The following is a 21,865-nucleotide window of genomic DNA, read 5'->3' on the forward strand; positions in this document are numbered from 1 at the left end:
TTGAATCGAATTGGATTTGGCTCACCCCTACCCACACATATAATTGAGCATGCCAAGTCTTAAATTTGGGTACTTAATACTTCTATTTTTTCCAATTGAGCCAAGATTGCATTGATTAATTGATATGATGATTCGATTTATTAGTAAAAACAATGATGTTTAGCCAAGAGCCGCTTTGATTTAAAAAAGGAATTTGTTGAAAGCTTGAACAACTTGGGTTCATTTGACTATGAGTTGTGATCTATCATCCAGGTGTTCATTTTCTTGAAAGAATAATTTTCTTCAAAGAATAATTTGGGTTCGAATCACAATTGTTGTTGGGGCTATGAGAGTAAATATCACTTTTCGATGGGTTCAACTTATTATATATTCATCGGGAAAGAGATTAGTCTCAATTCGGATTTGAGGACTAGTTGGATTTGGCATCTTAAATGCCCAGAAGTATCTGTTTCTTCATATGGCTCGCTTTCCTGGACCGCTTGAATACAAATGAGATTTGTGCACGTTAATAAATGAGTGCAAATGCTACTTGCCAGTTGTGTGAACATGTTGAGGGATCAGTGGAGCATATTTTTAGGAGCTGTGTAACAGGAAAGGAGATTTGGGTGAGCCTACGAGTTGATAACAGACAACAAAACCTTTTTCAACCCCTTCAAGGATATTGACCCATGCAAAACTGAAGGGAGACTGTGGTGTTACATTTTCAATTGTCATGGGGTATGTTGTTTACTACTATATGGGTTCATGGAACGGTAGAAATGACAAATTTTTAATGGCAGATTGTCACTTGCAATCAAGCTATTAGAATATGCTATCTCTCTTGCAATGTTCTCAAATGTTTCTTCACGTTGGGTCCAACAGAGAAAGCCACCTTCCGAGGTTTATCTTTTAAAGAAGATGGGGTTGGGGCAGTTAAACCCCGATCTGGATTGGCTTCGGCGAGGGGATTAATACGTGACGAAAGGGGCAAGTGAGTTAAGGGTCTTTTGCTGAAAATAGGGACATCAAATAGCGTACAAGCTGAACTCTGGAGCGTTGATGAAGGACTACAACTTGCGAAAAATCTAGGCATCTCCAAGCAGATAGTTGAATTGAATGCTTCACTTGTGGTACGTTTCTTGGCTAGGCCATTTGAGGACGACCAAATTGGCACCTTGATTTTAGATTGTCTAAAGTTCATAAATGAGGGTGGATTCTCTAGCAAGAGAGGGAAACGTGCGCCAACCACCTGGCCAAATTAGCATAGGCACTTAGAAGTTGGGGTACTGGTTCTTCTCAACTTTCCGCCAACAAACACTAAAACAATAATAATAATAATTGTAGTGCATTTGATATAATTAATTTGATGAATGTATTATTATTAATTATTTTCAAATAATACGTTTCATTATTTATTATGCAACACACATTATATTCTATATATATAGTTTCTAAATATATAGTATGCTAATAATAAAATTTCTAGTAAAACATGATTAATGAGGGTAAAAGTACAAAAAAACCCTTACTATACTTCGATTGCATTTTAACCCCTTTATTTAAACATGGGCAATAGTCCCTGTCTTAGATGAGGAGCAAACAGCTCCCCTTAAAATCAGTGTTTATATAAATGTAATTCATTTAGCCTTAACCTTTACAATGATTCAATTGACCCTACTCTTTTATTGGAAGTAAATTATAACATTTGACTACAGGCTAGAGTCAAGGCTTTGTGCGCTAAAAAAACTATTAAGCCCTTTTAAATTTAAAATCATTAAAAAATCATAAACAAATTTATTAAAAATTAATTATAAAAATTTTATTAGATAACAAGCCGACATAAAATCTATGGTTATAAGATTTTAAAATTTGACCCCTACTCTTTTATGGGGTCGGTATTGTTAGTTTTTAATAAAAATTCTAAAATAATTTTTATAGCTTTTTTTATGAATTTTTATATTTTTAATAATTTTTAAATTAAAGTGCTTAATTGATTTTTTTATTTAAATTGTTACTAAGGGCTTCTTTTGACTCTTTGGCCTTATTAGTTAAAAAAAATTCTAATATACTTCTAATAACCAAACGTAATCAATAATGTTTAAATTTGAACGAAATCAAGAAGCAAACGTAATTTCATACCACCTTCATTAATCTTTATATTTCATCATTACGGACTTGGTTTATGGAAATAGAGTTCCTAAACTACATTTCCCGACACTACTGAAATCGAGTTGTTACAATATCAATACATACGGGTACTGAGAGAAAAAGGATACACTCATCAGTACGGTACTTAGTACATTGTTTTGGACCCAGAGTGTATCAAGAGAGGCAAAAATCCTTTGTTCTTTTTTTATGAATATTGGATTTTGAAAATTTCTAATTTTTAAATTAATTTTAAATAAAAGTTTATCTCTTGTGAAATTAAGCTTGCTAAAATTTAAATCCATTTTTTATGGATATCCAAATAAGGATTTGGATTTCCAAAATTTTTACCGAATCTTAGATTCCAGAACCGCTATTAATGATTCTAATCAGTTTTAGTTGATTTTTGTTGTTCTAAGTTTTCATTTTAAAACTGTTTGCAGCCGTTAGTTATCTCAAACATGCGTGCAATGCGATCCCAGAGGAGGATAATGTTCTAATAAAGAACATCTTGCGAAGAATGTGTGCTTTCTTAATTATTTATGACGGTGGTTCGAATGGCTCGTTGGTGAAAATTGTTTAATCTGAATGAAAATAAAGCAGATTTATGGAACATAGGATGAGAAGTGGATGGCAACATCACCATATTGGGCTTCTTATTACATTATTGTAGAAGACATCATATTTGGTTTGCTTTTGCAATATCTGGTTTTGTTCTTATTACTATTGTCTTTTTTTCAAGGTTTGCAGATACGTAATGCTTGCAATCTCTTTTTCTCAAACTGTACTTATATTTGCATAAACTATTAACTATCATCTACAGCTCCAACAAATGACTAATCTTAACAAAAGTTATCCAATAACATAAGAAATAAATGAAAGAATGAAATGTTGATATCTAAGCCTAATTCGTTGGCATCTCGAACCGGCAAATAGGACAGTAATGGCTCTGCTTCAGCCACTTTTCGATGCAATCCCCATGAAAAGTATGAGAACAAGGCATCCGAGAAGCATAAAACCCACCTCGAGCTCCTCCAAGCATATCATGCAATCTTCTTCATCTCCATCTTCTACTCTAACCATGCTTACCATCTCCTTAACCAATGACTCTTTAGCCGGAACCATACCATAGTTACTGCTTTCAAACTCCAATGCCGATTCAGCCAAAGCTCTTCCCATCGAAACCCCGTCACTGTGAACGTAATCGTGTTCCACGACGGAAGCATGTATCACTGATCGTAAGGGCAGACTTCACGATTATTCCTATGCTACGCATCCCACGTACAAAATATCATAAACGAATTGTGATAAGCAAGGGGGCCGTGTTGTTCGGAGTCTTCTAAACGTGGGAAATAGAGCTTGGTGAACAGGTACTGGTTTCTAGAACGTCGAGCTGGAAACGAAAGGTTTCTCGTAAGGACGTATGGTTGGTGACGGTGGAGATGTTGCTGAGAAATCATGGTGGACGGATATGAAGACAAAGTCAATGGTAATTCAATATGACGAACTGGGAAGCAATATCATGAGATTGTGAGATGATGTTGTCTTCAAAGTATGCTGGTGAAAGATACATACACGTATGGAGTTGAAGCCATTAAGAAAACTGCAGAAACAAGAGAGCTTTAAAGCAACCAGAATAAGTTTCAACTTGAGAAAAGAAAGCTTTAAGAAATCAGATTTTTTTTAAGTTTCTTGTTCTCGTAAAACTATTTTATAAGACGACAAAGGCGGTTTAAAAGTATTTGATTAGAAAGAGGAAATTAACTCCGAATTCTACTAAGAATAGGCAATCTCATTTGTTAAAGGGCTATATTATAATATTCCAATTGTTGTAATAGAATTTATAAGCAGAATGGAGAAGTACCTATTATTATTAACTCCGATTTCCACTAAGAATTGGAAACCTATGAGCCTCTAACTAACAAATAAAATATTTCACATGGTAGTTTTAGGAATTCGAGGATTACTCCATACATACTCCATACTATGCTATGAATTGTCGTCCCCTAAAATCAGTAGAATCTGTTAGCTTGGACGACAGAAATTTTGAAACTACACTTGAGCTTCAATTCCTTGGCTGCCTTTCCATTTCCCTACACTTTCTCTCTCAAACACCTCAAACACTTGCAGCTGCAGTGCCCAACATACCCGCTGTGCTCCTTCAAACTCCCCACTATATAAGTAAAATAATTATGCTCAAATGATTACAATTAAGAATTAAACTAGAATAAACACTGCATAAGAAAAATTCGAGAAAAACCTATGGAACTTATTTATAGCATACACTTGTTAAGATTGAAGATCACATATTGCATTGAGAATACAGCGAATCGAATCTACATGCTCAAGATTCAAGGTCTTTGCCTTAGATAGAATCTCAATACCTTTTTTAAGGTTATTTGTGAAGTCAAAATAAAATTTAGTCTTTTCGCAACTAACAAAATTTTTAAAAGGATCAAAAATAAGTTGTAAATTTCAAGGGATTAATCACACTCAGAACAAGATCGCTCATGAATAAACTTAGAACAAAGTCATGCGAACTAGTCCGGAGTCCGGACATATTCATATTCAAACCCGACACTCAGAGTGGACCACCAAACTTAAGACCTAGTAGTATCAAAGAAGCATCATTACCCTTTTTCCTAGCTGAATTATCTCCATATATAATACCCAGATCATCGTAGTAAGGAATAGTTTTAACTCTGTAAGGACGCACATCTGGGTTTACCTGTAAATAAGAAAACCCGTAAGATCCTGCAATGCAAAAAACCCTCAAAATCATCAAATAAGTAAAGCATTGAACCTTGATATATTATCCCAGATTTTATTCTCAGCGATCACCATTTGTCGAGTCGAATCCCAGTTAAAACCCTTCTGATTCAACAGGTTCTTAACAGCTTTGTACAGATTCCTCAGCGTTTTGTGCCGGTTTTTCAGCACATCCATCTCCTATTCGAACTTGAACCTCTCGTTGAACGATGAATTCATGTTCATCCATGCCGTTTTGCTGAAAACATGATCATCGAACCTATTACCTTTATTGAGTTGCTCCAACATGAGATCGATGAAATATCGATCCATCTCGGGTGTCCATATCGTCCTTGATCGATCGAAATTGCTCTTGGCACGGATACCCATTCTTGAACAACGTAAAAAGACGAGGCATTATCAGAATTGAAAGGCAAGAATTATGAATCAATGTAAACATTTGGGCATGAAATTAAAGAAAAAAATTAAATTAAAAACGACCCATAAAAGAAAAGGTGAAGAAGAGAGAGAGAATGGGATTAGTTGAGTGAAAAATGTATACCTTGGATTCGAACATGGGAAAATGGAGGGGCAAGAACCTGGGTTTTCTGCAAGTGTAAGGGTAACGTTTTCCTGGACAGTGCTACGAATGCTTGGCGGCTGGAATTAGATATTAGACATAAGGAGTGGAGTATCCCAGTTTTGGAGTTATCCCACTTCTGGAGGATAAGAACGTTGATAATTTTTCTTAGATTAGTTACAGCCAAAATTACAATTGTTCTTTTACAAGCTTTAGGCATTATAAAATCTCCGATTGTTTGACTGAAATATATTTTGGAAAATGATATTTTTATAAAAATTAATATTATTTAGTGTTTATATAAATTTATGTATAATATTTTCTGTAATTTGGTAGATTTCTTGAAAACATTTTATAAAAATTGTTTTTAATGAAACAAACATGTATTTGAGATTTATGATAAAGAGTTTAAAAGTGATGTTAAGGTGAAATTATAGTAAAAATGAATCTTCATGATGTTAAGGATTAATTGTAAACTTTGTAAAATTTATAATTGAAACAAGTGAAGTGATATGCATGAAAATTGACATGTGAACTATTAATATAATGACTTATTGATTAAGTGCTTATACGGTGAAAAATAAATTAATGGAATAAGGACTAAATGAAAATTGTAAAAAAATTTAAGTGTATATGAAAATTATGATTAAAGCGTATTGAATGTTATGAGATGATGAAATAGCATAAAGTATGTAAAATGAAATTGTGGAAAATATGAATTTTTATGATGACAATGAAAATGTTAAATGAAAAATATGGGGTGAAATAATAGATGTGGAATACATAGATTTTTATATGTGAAACAAGATATTGAGATAAATTATGTGCTTAAAGTGTAACAGAAAGAAATTGATTTAATATGATGAATTAGTGAACATAAACTTTATGGTAAAAATAGACTAAATTGAAAAGTTATGAAAGTTTATAAGAAAATATTTGATAAGTGAAGAATGTAGTAGAGAATGTAACATTCCGGTGTTTTGATCCTATTTTAGGGTCGGACATGGGGGTGTTGGCTAAATTAGCCATATATGCCCCTTAAAAAAAGTTATTAGCCAAATAGGTCGTATTTTTAAAAATTTAGAGAAAGAGACCGATTTTGACGAGAGAGTGTGAAAGCCTGTTCAGCTGAACCCTTTATGTACAGGTGGCAAGAAAGTGCACCCAGCCCAACACGCTTTCCGTTTAAATAATATTTTTTTACTTTTTTAATATAATTAATATCTTTGGTTAAATGGTTAAATGTTAATGGTTTGATTCTTTTCTCACTCACATTTGTATTTTTTATTTCATTTTTTTAAGCTTTTGATTATTTTAATTAATATTTTTAACATATTAGCTCTCGTAGGTTTAATTTCTCCTATTCTAAATATATTTATAATTATTTTTAATTAATAAATATATTATTTCAATTTTTTTATTTTGAATTCATCTTTTAATTAATATCTCTTTTATTCATAAAATCAAATAATTATTACAAATATCATTATTTTTAGTAAATATAATTTTTATATGTGTAATATTTATTTTTCAATACATATCATGAGTTTAGTAAATTTTAATATTATATATTTTTGTATGTATATTTAAAATATTTCAGATAACAAAATAAGAATAACATAAAATCTTTATTCACCTCTATGTAGGTTACTATACGTCACATTCTAATACGTCAGAAAATTGTAAGTGGCAGATTATACTACACTAATCAGATAACTTTACAATTTTACGCCTTAAACTCAGATCTGCCAGACTCGGGATGTGACATTCATCCTTCTACAGTTTTGTATTATAATTAATTATAGTAATTTCATGCTAATTTCAAAATATTCACACTTTAGTCCCTAAGTTCAAATTTAACAATTTTTACTTTACAAACCAGTGTTTTTTTAAATCTAAGCTCAAAACCTATTAATTTAATATCAGAAGTTTCAATATTCAACAATGGCAATTTTTTAAACTTTAACAATTTCGCAAATTGATATATAAGCTAACTAAATCAAACTTTCGAAACTTCAAAAACATAAAAATTAAAATAAACGAACTAAAAATTGCTTACCAAATCAAGGACTAAAGCTTGAACGTTGGTAAGGGTTTTCTTTTTCCTACATACGGCCTTTGGAAGAAAAGATGAAAGAGAATTTTTTTTCTTCTTTATATACTTAGATTAAATTTAATAAAACTTGGTCAATTAACTTAGTACTACACATCATTAAGCAAATATAAGTGGATGATGGCATCATCATCCACCATCCAACATTATAAATAGGTTCAATTGTTCAATTGATCCTTTAACTAATTAAAAATTCATAGTGATTATTTTATCACTTTTATAATTTAGTTCTTATACTTTAATTAACTCTCCGATTGATAAAATTAAAGAACCAAAATTTAATTAAACCTTACCTCGTAAATATTAAATATAATAATGTTTACAAACTCACTCATTGGACATGGAGTTCTAGAACCATCGTTTTCGATACTACTGAAAAACAGGCCATTACAATAATAAATTTAGCCTCCAATGTTTACAAATTCTATCAGTTTGATCCTAATTCTAAAAATTCAATAAATTTAGCCCTCAACCTTACAAATTCTACCAATTTAATCTTGATTCTTAAAAATTCAAAAAAATCAAAATAAAAAATATTTAAAATTTCATTTTACTATAAAAATACATAAGAATTTATAAAAATTAAATAAATATAAATAATAACTAGAAATTTTCTTGTAAGGACTAAATTGAAATTTTTATAAACTATGATGAACTAGAAGTGAAAAATCTGTCGAACTGCTCATGTTATAATCTTCTACATCCTAGGTCTTTCCATTTCGTCATCTGGCTTATGTTCATCATGTAGCATTCAGACCAAATGACTAAATTATGTCGATACTTCCACATATTATGGTACATAGGAGACATCTCTTGTAATAGCCCGATTTAGGCCTAGTCGGAATAGTGGTTTCGGGACCACAAATTCGACGAGGAAAAATTTATTTTTATTATATTTTATGGTCTAGAATTTCACGAAATGATTTCGTAAAAATTTTGTTCAAAAATTTCGACGTTTGGGCACTCAATTTAGCCAAAAGGACTAAATTGTAAAAAATGCAAAAGTTAAGTTCTACATCTCTATTTTTCCCCCGATGAATCTTTAGAATTACCACTGCTTAGCTTTTAATTCACCTCTGACTATTTTCCAATTAGTATGGAGGGATTAAACTTGAAATTAGATCATGAAAACTAGACAGTGTTGTTAATCGGATAAGTACAAAACACACCAAAATAACCGAAAAACACATTGTTGTAATAGCGAGTGGCTGCCATAGAAAGGGTTGATTGTATATGCATATATATCTCAATTACATCCACATAAATATATTTATATGTAAATTTTAAAGTTATAAGAATTTAATTTAAGAATTATTAATTTTAAATGTAATTATAGAAAAATTAAAATGGTTAAGATAAAAAATTTAAAAGTTGGTTTAAAATATTAAAATTTTGTACTAACCGGTGCGGGTTGTTAAGTATTGGTATTGACTGAAACACGCCAAAACACACCAAAATGACCGAAAAGCACCGAAATTTTAACCGAAACAAAACATAAACTATTTGATACCAATTTAGAACCGAAATGGTAGATACTAGCCGGTATGGTACCGACTACCAACTCCTCTACTCCCCATATCTTAGCCAGCGCATCGACACACTGGTTTCCTTAAAAGCATTCTTCATTGTGGTTTGTTGGAATTCCCGAAGAAAACAAATGGTTACTTAGAGACTTGTTCACAATATTCTTAATAAGACTAATAACATTAGTAGCATTGAGTTGAATTTCCATATTAACAATATCAAGAGATTTTGCAAGATGGAGGGCAGCCCACAACTCCAGCTCGACACTGATAGCTCTTGGAATAAGTCTCACTGAGCCCCTAACCCAATGTCCCTCATGGCCTCGTAATGAACTCTTAGCTCTATCCTTGTCCGAGTCCCCCACCGAAGAATCATCGGTATTAAGCTTGTGCCAACCAAGAAACCTACAATGGTGGAGCTTGGCTTTCGTTTAATTGGTGTGGAGAAAGCATAGAACTCTCGTCTCGTGCTTTAGCCAAAATGGTATCAACTACATTAGCAAAATGAGAATCAGCAGAAAAAAAAACAACAAAATTGCGAGTTAACAAAACCTGCCACATAAAGAAACAAAAGACAAATTTGCATGGAACTTTAAGTACTTGCATCCACTTTTTAGAAGTAATATTAATAGAAATCCAATCCTTCCGGTCCAAATTCCCACAATTATTATGAGGGACTGGTGGGTTATTTTCCATGGAATTTTAAGGATTATTCTAATCAAGATTGCTCAATTATCCTTTAACCAGATCATAAGCACTAGAGAGGCTAAATCGGCCATTAGGGGAAGGACCTCAGGTGAGTGTATCCACCTCATTTGTGTATACGGATGCTAGACTATTAAACAGAGTTATTAACAACGGCTGAGACTGGTAAGGGACCATTGTCCCAGCCTTGCCCAACTTGTTCGAAAGTTAAAAGCTCTTCACCTCGATTCAACTAGTTTTCTAATTGCCCCATACCCACACCAATTCTCATGCCAAAAACTAATGGATGGTGCCAGGAATTAAGTTGCATTACATAAAATAGTTGGGGATAACAACCATGGATGGTAGCTTGTATAACCCTGAACCCTCAATTACTTATATTCAAAGCCGAATTCATATTCAAATTAAAATATAAGCTTATTTCTATATATACACATATACATCATAGCAAATATTTAGACTTTCTCGGCCATTTTCATAAGATTCTTGAAACTTTAGTCTGCCAAATTACTTGCTAACTCTGACTCTACTCACTGAATTTACATTCACTATGACACATATCTAAACCATTCCATTGAAACTAGACACAACTCGATTAAACTCACTGCTGAGGATGAAGCTTCCGTAACAGCCACTTCTTCCTCAGTTTAACATCCAATGCCATAAAAGTTTTTGCTTTTATTTCATCTTCCAGCAAGTCACATGCATCCAATATAAGGTCTTCGTCCATGTCAGGTAGTGCCTGTACTGCTCTAATCACATTCTCTATCGGAATGGGGTTGGTGTTCTCGTCATCCTTCTTCTCCGTTAAAGACGAAACCATGCTTGCCATCTCTCGGAGAGCGCTGGCCATGCCATCATCTTCGCCTCGTGATTTCTTTGTATGTGAAGAATTTAACCTGTTTTCTGGTTGGCGTTTGCACTTCGGGTTAGATCCAGTTGTGTTTGAATCCCGATGTGCTGGCTCCAGCACATCACCGATTTCATCTTCACCCGAAACAGATGTTACAGGAGACAAAGAACACTTGGTTGCTTGCCCCAGCTTCGCATCTTGAACCCCGTTTTCTGGTTCCGTACATTGAAGGGAAAAGCAATCACTTCCAGCAGGATATGGGGAATTGCATATCAAACACAGGTCTTTATAGTACGGCACCGGTCGAGTCATGAATTGTCGTGCATCCTTATGTCCCTGCATGTTAGTACATAACAGCTTTATCAATCCCATATAATGAAACCATTATTATAATGATATGCATAAAAAGTCTCTCTATTACTTCTCAAAGGGCTTTTAATAGTATACCAAACAAATCAATGAACAAAATGAAATAAAGGCGGTATCATCTTCCTCGTAACATCGTTACCCTTAAACTGCACCACTCAAACTCTTCATTTTAATTGAGGAACCGATGTCCACCACATATTCCAATAAAAGTATGGGAAGATGACCCTTCAAATACATGAAAAACTTAGATTATGACTTGTGTCACATCCATATCGACATATCAAAACAACATCGATCTAAAGAAATAAAACAATGCCTTGAATTCTTGATGGTGGATATTAAGTGGCTTCCATGTAGATTATGCATGCATCAGGTATGATTTAACATAACTGAACATCTTACGGATAATATGGCCTAGACTATACGAGCATCGACAGCAGTTCAAGTATTACATGTAAATACATACCTTGATGTAGCCTTGCCATACACTATCATCAGCAATCACCATTTGACGGTCATCGTCCCAAGTAAATCCATCCAGTTGAAGAAGATTCTTTATTACATTATATTGTCTTCTTAGAGTTTTATACCGATTCTTTAGTATGTCCACGTCATAATTAAAACCGAATTTTGCATTAAATGAAGCAATCATCTCTGTCCATGCCTCCTTGCAGAATACACCATCAATCTGGTTCCCATTCTGCAATTGCTCAAGCATAAGATCAATGAAAAATCGGTCCATTGGTGGTTGCCAGTACGTTCTAGTACGACTATATAGTGGGTTTGTTGTTGCATTCAGCGTCGTCTCTGTTGTGTCTTCCACTTCTTGTCGCAAAGAGATACAATCATCAACCACAACAATTTCATGAACAGCCTCCACAGTTCCTTTATTGGCACATTCTGGTTGAGCAGAAGATCCTGTTATATCGTCACCTGAGTGTGATAATGTCTTGGGCAAATTAAAGCCTGGTATCATATTATATCAGCAACATATGAAACCTTCTAACAATGAGATACACCAGACTCATGTTACCCGGACTCTTCTGTTCCTAAAATATCCATGTTTAATGCCTGTGTCTGACAAATATTTGGATATAGATACGGTTTATGATCCTCCACATATATGGAAAAGCTTAGAAAATAGAGCATGCTCGTGTTATACACGTATTCATATCCAAGACTCAACCCTGAGTACGGGTAACAAAGCCCTAGACAAAGAATTAGTAGTATCAAGGATAGAACTTTTACCCTGTATACCAACTATCCTATCTCGATACATAAAACAAAAATCATTAACGAAAAAACTTAGAAAAGGTCGATGCATATCCGTATCTGAAACTCTAAGTTCAAAACCGGACACAGAGTTAGTCGTGTCACGGACAAAATTATAACCCTTTTTCCAAATTACCCTATCTCCATAAATAAACACAAAGATCATTCATGAAAAAACTTAGAACAAAGTCATGTGAACTAGTCCGGAGTCCGGACATATTCATATTCAAACCCGACACTCAGAGTGGACCACCAAACTTAAGACGTAGTAGTATCAAAGAAGCATCATTACCCTTTTTCCTAGCTGAATTATCTCCATATATAATACCCAGATCATCGTAGTAAGGAATAGTTTTAACTCTGTAAGGACGCACATCTGGGTTTACCTGTAAATAAGAAAACCCGTAAGATCCTGCAATGCAAAAAAACCCTCAAAATCATCAAATAAGTAAAGCATTGAACCTTGATATATTCATCCCAGATTTTATTTTCGGCAATCACCATTTGTCGAGTCGAATCCCAGTTAAAACCCTTCTGATTCAACAGGTTCTTAACAGCTTTGTACAGATTCCTCAGCGTTTTGTGCCGGTTTTTCAGCACATCCATCTCGTATTCGAACTTGAACCTCTCGTTGAACGATGAATTCATGTTCATCCATGCCGTTTTGCTGAAAACATGATCATCGAACCTATTACCTTTATTGAGTTGCTCCAACATGAGATCGATGAAATATCGATCCATCTCGGGTGTCCATATCGTCCTTGATCGATCCAAATTACTCTTGGCACGGATACCCATTCTTGAACAACGTAAAAAGACGAGGCATTATCAGAATTGAAAGGCAAGAATTATGAATCAATATAAACATTTGGGCATGAAATTAAAGAAAAAAATTAAATTAAAAACGACCCATAAAAGAAAAGGTGAAGAAGAGGGAGAGAGAGAATAGGTTTAGTTGAGTGAAAAATGTATACCTTGGATTAGACTATGGGAAAATGGAGGGGCAAGAACCTGGGTTTTCTGCAAATGTACGGATAAGGTTTTCCTGGATAGTGCTGTGAATGCTTGGCGGCTGGAATTAGATAATAGACCTGGGGAGCGGAGTATCCCAATTCTTGATTTATCCCAACTTTCAATGATAAGATCGTTGATCATTTTCATAGATTAGGCCTGACAAAGAGCCCAAACGTTTATCAATAAATTCAAGACGCTCCTTATGGTAATGTAGATATTAGTTTGGTCACTGAAATTTGTTTATGTCAATTTTGTTTTTCTCATTTAAAAATTTGAAAATTATAGTCTTGAATTTTTTTTATAATTTTGTTAATGCAATAATTTTTTTGTTAATTGCAAATTTGTTTAATTTTATATCTAATTTATTAAATTCAGTCTGATGAATATGATTTTATTTGAATTTTAGAGTTGATTTGATAAATTTTAATTGTTAATAATTATGAATATTCATTAAATTAACTTTAAACTCCGAGTTAAGAACTATAAAGTTAACATTGTTACATTTAGGTATCAAAATATACGTAACTTTTGTCAATTATGTGTATTAAATTAGACAAAAAATAACACAAATACTACATTTGAAAAAAAGTATCAAACTAATATACCGAATTAGATATTAAGCCTTCCAAATTTTAAGCAGGAGAGATTCAATCATGTCATTTCTCGCCACTGACTCTTCCAATAAAATTCTCTCACCCATTTGTCAAAAGAAAATTTTGTCCCACCAAACTAAATTATAAACATTATTTGAGTTTATCATCCCTTCCAATTACAAATGAATTACTATTTACATAATATTAATATAATGATGACATAAACCTGTCAATTTTCACTCGAACTTGACGATTTGACTCGATCAACCCGATTTTATCATGAGAAGTCAACAACTTGAATCAAAAGAAGTAACTTGAAGTGACCTAAACTTAAATTAAGTGTTGTTTAGGCATTTTTCAAGAAGCGTCTAAACCAATAGCTAGACCAATGCCAATTGGTAGTAGCATTGTCTACTTAGAAAAACGGACATGTTTGAGTTGGCAATTTTTTGTAACAAACATGTTTTGGTTGTGCTTCTTGCTATTACTTTGGATGACTACCAACCAATCTTTGATATCCAAACTACACATAACAACTTATCTTGGAGATTTGTTTGGATTCAGATCGAAGTAATCAACTTCTCATAATTGGTGGATCAGATTGAATCAGGATAAAATAGAAAGTATATCCTCATTATTCAAGACTTATCCTGTGATGTTTTGAAGATATTCTCTGTGCAAGCTGTCCTGCTTAATTTGAGGGAGATTAATTGTAAAAGATATAATTTGTTAGCAAGTCTCATTTACTTATTTATTGTGGAGACGTGTATACGTTTTGTAGTGATAGAAAGAGCACTTCATCTTATTCACAGTGGATCGTTTATGTCAGTGCATTGAAGTGTAATAATCAAGAGTGTGGCTTGGTTAGTGTCATAAGTTTTCAAGGGAAAACTTAGAGGGACATGAGTGTATAGTCTAAACAGGTGAGTGTTCAAGTTTTAAAACAATTGTTGCATAAGGTACAAGATAGTGAATATTCTACCCCGAACTGCATAAATATTTCTTGTGTTATTTATTTTATGTGCCTCTCTATTAGTGCCTAAAGCAGCTGGCACAACTTTAAGCATTGCTTGTGGCACTACTTATTTTCTGCATTCAAATATCAATTTAGACTCAACAAGTAAAATCTTTTCAAAAAATTAATAAAAATAAAACCTATAAACTAAATTATTATTTTATTTTTATATATAATTTGTAAATGTAATTATCATTTTCTATTATTATAAATATGCAATTTCGACTTCATATAATGTTGATAGTAAATTCCAAAAATAATAAATACTTAATAAAAAATTGTTTTTATCTGTTTATGTTCGAGTAAAATTAATAAGTGAAGGGTGCAAAATTTCAGAATTTTTTTTTGATATATTTCAAAAATCTCAAAAACTTTTGATTTTGACTTTATTTAATTTAAAAAATTGAAATTTGATTTTTATTTTAATTTATTTAAAAATTTTTAAAAAGATCTTTGATAAAATTTTAATTAATTTTTTATTAAAAAATCTAATTGATTTTTACTTATCCCACAAAGTTTTAACTAAAATAATATTATTAACAAAAAATAAATATTGGTTTTATATATTATGGATCGATTAATTTAAATTTATAATAATTTATTTTTCTTTTTAAGTTTTTTTTTTATAATTTGTACAGCTTATAAATATGAACTTATACATTTACCTTCTAAAAAATACCTTATAAATTTATTTTTTCCCCAGTCAAAATTTTTTTCTCATTTCTTTAGCATATACTTTAGAAATTGAATCTCAACATTAATTTTATCGAAAACCACTAATATAAGTTTATTGTTTGGTTACTAAACTTTAAAAAGTTACAAAATAGTTATTAAGCTATTCGAAAGTTTTCATTTAAGTCACCAAGTTGTTAAATTTGTTGCTATATGGTCTTCTTCATTCACATCGCCTACACCAATTGAAAGCTCTTTCTTTTTACAGTTTGATTTTTATTCATGAACTACTTTGAATGTCATTTATCTACGAATCAAATTCCAAACAACTTTCTTTTTCGATTTCTGATACTGATCGTTAGATCGACTTAGATTTAAGGTATATTCTTCTATTCGCCGATGAGTATTGATCCACCACAATGATCACTAAATTGTCGCTTGAAGCTTGCTAGCTGAATTTTTTAAAGAAAATGATAAGCTATACAAATAGTCACCCAACTATTAGCATACTTCTATTTTGGTCACTCCTGTTTAAAATTTTCTGTTTTAATCACTAATATTATTGAAATGTAATATTTTGGTCACTCCTATGTTAAATCAAATGTTTATAGATCCTATCAATTTGACCCTATTTCTAAAAATTCAATAATTTTTGTCCTCAACCTTACACATTCTGTCAATTTAGTCTCGACTTAAAAATTCAAAAATAAAAATTTTAAATATAAGAAATTATTTAAAATTTCATTTTACAATAAAAATACATAAGAACTTATAAAAATAAATAAATAAAAATAAATACCCATTTTCTCTTTTTTTTTAACATGAAAAAATCCACAAACAGGACTTAAATTAGATTCAAACTTTTCTCTCTCTCTTTTTAGTTTTATATTATAATATATTTGGCCTTATTCCTTAGTCTTCGCCAAATTTTCTTAGCGTTGGGCACAACCTTTGCGCACAACCAACGACACTAATAACTCTTACTCTGTACTCTTTCATTTTCACATCATTCATCATTGTGCCATCAAACTAGGAATTGGTTGTAGAGCTGCCAAGATAGCCCTCCACTTATAACCTATTATGTAACACCCCGAAAATACCAGTGTGGTAAAATTCTGGATTAAGTAAATTATTGTTAAATGAACCACATTAGTAGAGTTGAATTAGCTTTCGAGGAGTTAGTAAATCATAACTAGAAAATTTATTGTAAGGACTAAATTGAAATTTTTATAAAATATGATGGTCTAGAAGGGAAAATTTTCCAATCAGTATGGAGGGATTAAACTTGAAATTAGTCCATGAAAACTACATAGCTTTGTTAATCGGATAAGTACAATTTTTTTTTCATGATCAAGGAAATTGTAAGTTGGAAATGTGGCTTTTAAAGATTTAATGGATGATGACTAAGGTGTTAACTTAATAAAAGCTAACTTTAATCCTCATGCATGCTTCCTTTAACTAGAGATTAAAGGAGAAAATGAAGGTTAGTTTCATTGCTAATGTTTGGCTATCGAAAAAGAGAAATAAGCTAGTGTCATAGGGCTAAAACTTTAGTCTCGCAATCTGTGCTGTTTTAGGCGACTTCTTCGCTTTAAATGTGCCTAAGTCAGTCTATCTCTCGAAAGATGAAAATTTCATCAAAAATTCTCTAGGCATTGAAAAATATAGCGAAAGCAATTCGAAACGAAAAAAGCAACAAAAGAGTTGTAAAGCCACAAGAAGCAATGCACATTAACTGTTTAAGTAAATGCTCTCAATATATTCTTAACTCAAGAATAACTGAATACAAATAAAGGGGAGGCTTCTATTTATAGTTGAGCTCCCTCGAAACCAATAGTATGGATTAAGTTACATCAACGGTCAAGATTAGAGCTGACCTACAATTGAGAGTCCTAAGGGATTTAAAGTCTATACTGTACAAGCCCAATAATGCCCGGGCCCAAGCAAACAAATATGCCCGGGCCCAAAACCCAAATTAACCTAGCCCAAACATTAACCCAAAACCTAGCCCACACAAAAACAAAATAACAGAAACCCTAGGAGCCTATTCGCTTCAGCACCGCCGCCGCTCACCCTCACACGCCGCCACGAATCTCGCACCACGACCCTCCCCAGCATGCGCGCACTCCCCATTAGCCTCTAAACCTGCGAAAAAGGAGGTATACAGCGCAGCAATAGCAACAAAAGCAACAAATATCGTTGGGGAAATATTTTTATATTTATTTATTATTATTTTCTTTCGGCTATAAAAAGGGATCGTTATCAAATCTGTAAAGGGAAAAAGGGTTGTAAAAAACACTGAAATACAAAAATAAAGAATCAAAAGCAATTTTTGGAAGTTGATTCGTTTTTCTTTTCTTGGAGATTTTCTTCTCATTATTTCTATTTTCGTTTCATATTTTTTATTTTTTCTGATATTTTAAAAAAAAGAATAAAGAAGGAAAAGGGCGCTTACCTGGGTTCGGGCGTTGGTTTCGAGGGCCGTACGCGGTGGCTCCACGGCGGCGGCGGCATGAAGGGGCTGGGGTTGAACACTAGCAGAGATTCAGCCCCCTCCCTTTTTCCCCTTTGCTGTTTTAAAGAAAAAGAAAAAATGAAATAGATTTGTTGTTTAGAAAGAAAATTTTGGTTTTAGTAGTAAAGACACAACGGCGCCGTTTTAGCCAGGTGTGACCCGCGCGGTGACCCGACCCGGGGGGAGGATCCGTGCGTCTCCACCCTAAATGGGGAAATTGCGCAGATAGCCCTCCCCCTTTTGCGACATGTTTTAATCAAGTTTTTTTCCTTTAAATTTGGCCCTTAAATTCTATTTATTTTTCAATTTGATCCTTCACCGATTTTTTTTCCTATATATTATTTGACATTGGATTATCATTACCATATTTTTTTTTACTATCATTATTACGGTTATATTTTCTGTTCCTATACATACGCATGCTTTCTATATATATATATATATATATATATATCTTCTAAGCTTTTTACGCATATATTGTATATATACATACTCTTTCTATTTTTATTTTTACTTTCCTAATTTTTTTATATATACTTTATACTTTATATATACATATATGTTTTATAACATGTGCATGCTTTTAATATATTTATGTACCCGTTTTTTTAATAAAAATCATTGTAAATATTTTATTATTTTACATATTCTATTATTTTATATATATTGCACCTATATATATATTTTATATTCTTAACTTGTCGCAAACATTTTTTTGATTGTTCTATATTCCCTTATTTTATACATATTATACATATATATGTATTTGAATATATATGTGTGCAAATTTTCATGATTTACCTATGTATATATAAACTTATACATTTTATTTTGTAAATACATGCACATTTATAATTTAAATTAAAGTATGTGTTTCATGTTGTATATTAACATTTTATCTTGCTTTTAAAGAAAATATATGTTTTCATTAAAGCATGAAAATCATCATATTTTATGGATTTTCAAAATATTTGGCATTCGTGATTCTCGAGAAAAATCGTGTCCTAACTTACTGGATTGCGTTTATTTTTCAACGAATTTAGAAAGCTAAATATTTGTTTTGCAATAAATCTGCAAATTTCAAATAAAAGCTTATTCTCGGGAATTCAAAAATGTTGGGTCCTAACTTACTGGTCATGACATTTTCTTCTCGAAATAAGAATTTTCGAAAGCAAAAGACAATATTCGGGTATTTTGAGGATTTAAAAACATTGTGCCCTAACTCACTGGGTGTGGTGTTTTATTTCTTTGAAATAAGAATGTCTTATCATTTTAATTCATTCATGAAATAAAAAAGCTTCCTTTTAAAATCTTTTCAAGTTTTCGACACCAAGGCATAAATAAAATCAATTTGGTACCAATTTTGGGCGTTACGAGGGTGCTAATCCTTCCTCGTGCGTAACTGACTCCCGAACCTGTTTTCTCAAATTTCGCAGACCAAAATTATTTTTAAGGTGCGCCGATCACACCTTAATAAAGGATCGGTGGCGACTCTAATTTTTGTTTTTTTAGTCGACAACTAAAATTTTTGTTTTCAAAAAACGGTTTCGACATATATAATATTATCCCTTTAGGATTTACATTGGTAACTCTAGTTTGACTGGAGTGTTTCACTAGGCCACCAAAATTTCAAGTAGATGAGCTTCTATATGGATTCCACAAGTTCGGCCAATTCATGTGGGTGAAATGAACCTTATTTAATAAGTTGACCTCGATGGGGTGTTCTATGCGCAATAGTCACAGGCTTGATCTGCGCCCGTGACACTAGTAGGTGCTAGGTGTTCTTGTGGAATAAAGTGGGGTGATTACTAAGGTGCTTGCTTAAGCAATTAGCCTTTACATGTTATTCTTTCATTCACTTAACCGGTCATGAAGGAAGCTAAAGATTGACCAACAAAAATTGCCCATTCGGTGGGGAAAGAAGAAAAAGTTTAGCTACAAGTTTCCATGCTCGAACAAGGTTGTAGAAGAAAAGGAGCTTAGTCGATGGTGAGTTTCTAGCTTATTTATGCTTTTAACTGATGTTTTCAAGTTAGACTTTAATAAGATTTTTGTTTTACCCAATTAACCAAAGTCATAATTAAAGAAGAAAAGAGAGAAGCCAAGCTAAGCTTGAATCTTGGTTAGTCTTGGCCTCAATATTAAAGTGAAAAGTAGTTTGGGTTTCATTGCATCCATCTTTAAATTCTTGAATTTTCTTTTGATACCAATTCTTGTGATAAGTGGCAATTTGTTTATGGATATGTTTGTTTGATTTAAAGCTCAAGACTTAGGTGAGGGCACCTCCAACGAAGGAAGGCCAAGCCTGTGGATTAGTAGCTTGGTGAGGTTGAATTTTGATGTTTTACTAACAGTTTGAAAGGTGTGCTCCCAATTTCTAAAGTAAATCATATTATAAATTAAACAAGATCATAATTATGAGTTAAATTTAACTATAAAAAGTTAAAATTTAAATTATTGTCATAACTAATGATATGGCATTAAAGGAACTTGTAAATGTGTTGATTTATTGGATATTAATGAATTACCATTAATGAAAACATTAATATATGAATCTTAGATGAACCAATAATAATATGTATTATTAGAAATCTTATTTGTGTTATCGAAATCATTGTATATGAATATGAATATGAATAATTGATATAAATTGATCTATCGATAAATGATATGTTTTATTATATACTTGACTGTGACAATGGTTGAATTGTATCGAAAGAATTGAATTATTACATCGGCCCTTGTAGACTCCATGATAATTGTAATCACTGAATTTTGTCCGGGAATAATTTCGTGTTTAAAAATTTTTTTAAAAAAATTTGCATTTTGATCACTGAACTTTTCTAAAATTTTCATTTTGACCCCTAATTTTTTTCAAAATTACATTTCAACCCGTAAAATTTTTTAAACTACATTTTTACCCCTAAACTTTCTCAAAATTACATTTTAACCCCTAAACTTTCTAAAAATTATGTTTTGGCTCCAAAACTTTTCCTGTGTTTGCAGTTTAGTCCTTCTGGCAGCAACTTGCACACCTACCCCCATGATTTCCGGCCACCGGCCTAGGGCATGGCCTCCCTCTCTCCTAGCCACCTGCTCCCTGCAAAAAGAAGAAAAAAATCATCTATAAAAGGGGTTTTTAACCCCAAAAATGAAAACCCCAACAAAAAAATTTCAAGAAAAAAATCAAAAAGAGAGAGCATTTCCGGAAAAAAAGAGAAGAAAATAGGGGGAAAGAGAAAGAGAAGGAGAAAAGAGGGAGTTCTGGCGGTGGAGGAAGCAGCGGAGCAGCAGTGACGGCGAGAAGAAGGCGGCGGCGCGGCAAGCGCAAGAAGAAGGAAGAAGAAGAAGAAAAAGAAAGAAAAAAAAGAAAAAATTATTATAGTCGGGTCAACCCGACCCGACTGACCCGACCCACGTCCGACCCGTACACCGCGACCCGACCCGTATTGCAGCAGGCCCATTTAAAAAAAACAAAATAAAGCAAAAAAGAAACAGCAGAAAAAAAAAGAAGCAACAGTCCAAAGCCAAAAGCCCAACGCACCAGCCCAGCAGCCATGCCCAGTGCGCAGGTAGCCCAACAGCAGCCAGCAGGAGTACAGGCCTAGCAGGCCGGCCCAATAGGCCAAAAAGAGAAAGAAGGAAAAAGGAAAAGAAAAAAGAAAAAAAAGGCTCCAATTTGTGTTACCCGTTCGGCGAAACTCGTATTTCGAGAATTTTTCAGTAATTTCGTTTTTTTAAATTTTAATTTAATGCTCGTATTTTTTCG

General features: G+C 32.7%; 1 protein-coding gene and 2 long non-coding RNA genes across 5 annotated transcripts; 1 reads left to right on the forward strand and 2 right to left on the reverse strand.

Moving 5' to 3' along the window:
• Window positions 1-4,234: 4,234 nt before the first annotated feature.
• LOC121220219 (uncharacterized) lies at window positions 4,235-4,938 on the reverse strand. The gene is made up of 3 exons (XR_005917390.1): window positions 4,928-4,938; window positions 4,759-4,852; window positions 4,235-4,297 (listed from the first exon to the last, which is right to left on the reverse strand). It is a non-coding gene; the product is annotated as an uncharacterized lncRNA (long non-coding RNA).
• A 5,253-nt stretch (window positions 4,939-10,191) lies between these two features.
• On the reverse strand, window positions 10,192-13,470 carry LOC107917268 (L10-interacting MYB domain-containing protein). 3 transcript variants are annotated; one of them, XM_016846648.2, is made up of 5 exons: window positions 13,262-13,470; window positions 12,750-13,086; window positions 12,580-12,673; window positions 11,482-11,948; window positions 10,192-10,982 (listed from the first exon to the last, which is right to left on the reverse strand). In XM_016846648.2, exons 2-5 carry the CDS (start codon window positions 13,083-13,085, stop codon window positions 10,395-10,397), a joined length of 1,485 nt encoding a protein of 494 aa, XP_016702137.2. In that variant the 5' UTR covers window position 13,086; window positions 13,262-13,470; the 3' UTR covers window positions 10,192-10,394. The 3 variants fall into 3 exon arrangements, with proteins under 3 accessions (XP_016702137.2, XP_040955550.1, XP_016702129.2); XM_041099616.1 differs by having other exon boundaries at window positions 11,482-11,933; window positions 13,262-13,454; XM_016846640.2 differs by having other exon boundaries at window positions 11,482-11,981; window positions 13,262-13,454.
• Window positions 13,471-19,526: 6,056 nt separating this feature from the next.
• On the forward strand, window positions 19,527-21,865 carry LOC121220220 (uncharacterized). The gene is made up of 3 exons (XR_005917391.1): window positions 19,527-20,085; window positions 20,358-20,458; window positions 21,103-21,865. It is a non-coding gene; the product is annotated as an uncharacterized lncRNA (long non-coding RNA).

The sequence above is a fragment of the Gossypium hirsutum genome, chromosome D08 (assembly GCF_007990345.1).
Source record: "Gossypium hirsutum isolate 1008001.06 chromosome D08, Gossypium_hirsutum_v2.1, whole genome shotgun sequence".
Lineage (NCBI taxonomy): Eukaryota > Viridiplantae > Streptophyta > Magnoliopsida > Malvales > Malvaceae > Gossypium > Gossypium hirsutum.